General features: G+C 47.5%; 1 protein-coding gene across 1 annotated transcript in view; it reads left to right on the top strand.

Annotated features, from left to right (window-relative positions):
- The window catches only part of LOC104816990 (probable eukaryotic translation initiation factor 5-1), a 2772-nt gene that overhangs the window by 746 nt on the left and 344 nt on the right, over positions 1-1682 (top strand). Inside the window, exon 2 of the mRNA XM_010546046.2 lies at positions 101-1676. Within this exon, the coding sequence (XP_010544348.1) occupies positions 388-1676 (1289 nt within the window). The 5' untranslated portion in view covers positions 101-387. The remainder of the gene's footprint in view (positions 1-100; positions 1677-1682) is intronic.

Raw genomic sequence — 1682 nt, 5'->3', positions numbered from 1 at the left:
TCGGCATTCGTTCAGCTTATGGGACGATGTTTCGCTTCACTTTCTGTTAGATATTTTCTTCATTCGATTCGTAATCCGTAGTGTCTGTTTTATCTATCAGGAAGTTGGCAGTTGAAGCTGCTGCATCTGCAGTTTGCAAAAGTGGAGCCTCTAAAGTTGGAAGCATCTTTTATGTCTGAACGGGCTTCTCTCTTTCAATCATCTATCGGGTTGTTAGGAGAGTACTGTCCTATATCCAGAAAAAGGAGTGGTCATACATCTCACAAAGAGGGTGGTTGTATGCATCTGGAATCTATTGAGGCTTACAACACTAGCAGCTTGGGTTTCCATTTGTGCTTCTACTGATAGATATTCCCTGTCTATTGGGTGCTTGCTGCTCAAATCACAATGGCTTTGCAGAACATTGGTGCTTCCAACCGTGACGATGCCTTCTACAGGTACAAGATGCCAAAGATGGTTACCAAGATTGAAGGCAGGGGCAATGGCATCAAGACCAATGTGGTCAACATGGTTGACATTGCCAAGGCCTTGGGAAGACCTGCTTCTTACACTACAAAGTACTTTGGTTGCGAGCTTGGTGCCCAATCCAAGTTTGATGAGAAGACTGGAACTTCACTGGTGAATGGGGCTCACGACACTGCCAAGCTGGCAGGACTTCTCGAGAATTTCATCAAAAAGTATGTCCAGTGCTACGGTTGTGGGAACCCTGAAACCGAGATACTCATCACGAAGACACAAATGCTCCAACTGAAATGCGCAGCTTGTGGGTTTATCTCGGATGTCGATATGAGAGACAAGCTCACTTCTTTCATCCTGAAGAATCCTCCAGAGCAAAAGAAGTCATCGAAAGACAAGAAGTCACTGAGGAGAGCTGAGAAAGAAAGGTTGAAGGAGGGTGAAGCAGCTGATGAGGAGATGAAGAAGCTCAAGAAGGAGACTAATAAGAAGAAACCCACCTCAGGTGCTCCAACAAAAGACAAAGCTTCGAAGAAGAAAGGCCAAACGCATACGTCTGATGAAGATCGCTCCCCTCCCTGCAACCAAGCTGTTGATGAACTCAAACAAGCGGGCAGTGATGATGACGATGGCGATGACATCCAGTGGCAGACCGATACCTCTCGGGAGGCGGCCGAACAACGGATGAAAGAACAGCTCAGCGCTGTTACAGCTGAAATGGTGATGCTGTCTACAGACGAGGACAAGAAAAAGACTGCGGCTGAGAAGAAGCTTCCGCAAAAGGACAAGCTTGTCAACGAGATAAAAGAGCTTCTGAACAATGGTTCAACTCCAACCCAACTGAAATCTGCCCTAGCCTCACTCACCGCCTCACCTCAGGAGAGAATGGACGCTCTGTTCTTGGCATTATTTGAAGGTATAGGGAAGGGCTTCGCCAAAGAAGTGGCGAAGAAGAAGAAGTATATCTTAGCCTCGATGATGGAAGAGGAAACCGAGACATCGCAGAAGGTATTGCTCGAGGCTTTAGAGAAGTTCTGCGGGAAGGCGAGTGAGGAGGCAGTGAAAGAGGTGGCACTTGTTCTGAAAGGTCTTTATGACGATGACGTGTTGGAGGAAGAGGTGATTCTCGATTGGTACAAGAAAGGGATTTCCGGTGGGAAAAGCTCGGAGGCGGTGGCGATGTGGAAGAAGGTGAAGCCGTTCGTGGAGTGGCTTTTGGAGTGCGG

This window comes from Tarenaya hassleriana, unplaced genomic scaffold, assembly GCF_000463585.1.
Source record: "Tarenaya hassleriana unplaced genomic scaffold, ASM46358v1 Cleome1, whole genome shotgun sequence".
Taxonomy (NCBI): Eukaryota; Viridiplantae; Streptophyta; class Magnoliopsida; order Brassicales; family Cleomaceae; genus Tarenaya; species Tarenaya hassleriana.
This window is presented reverse-complemented; position numbering and strand designations above follow the sequence as displayed.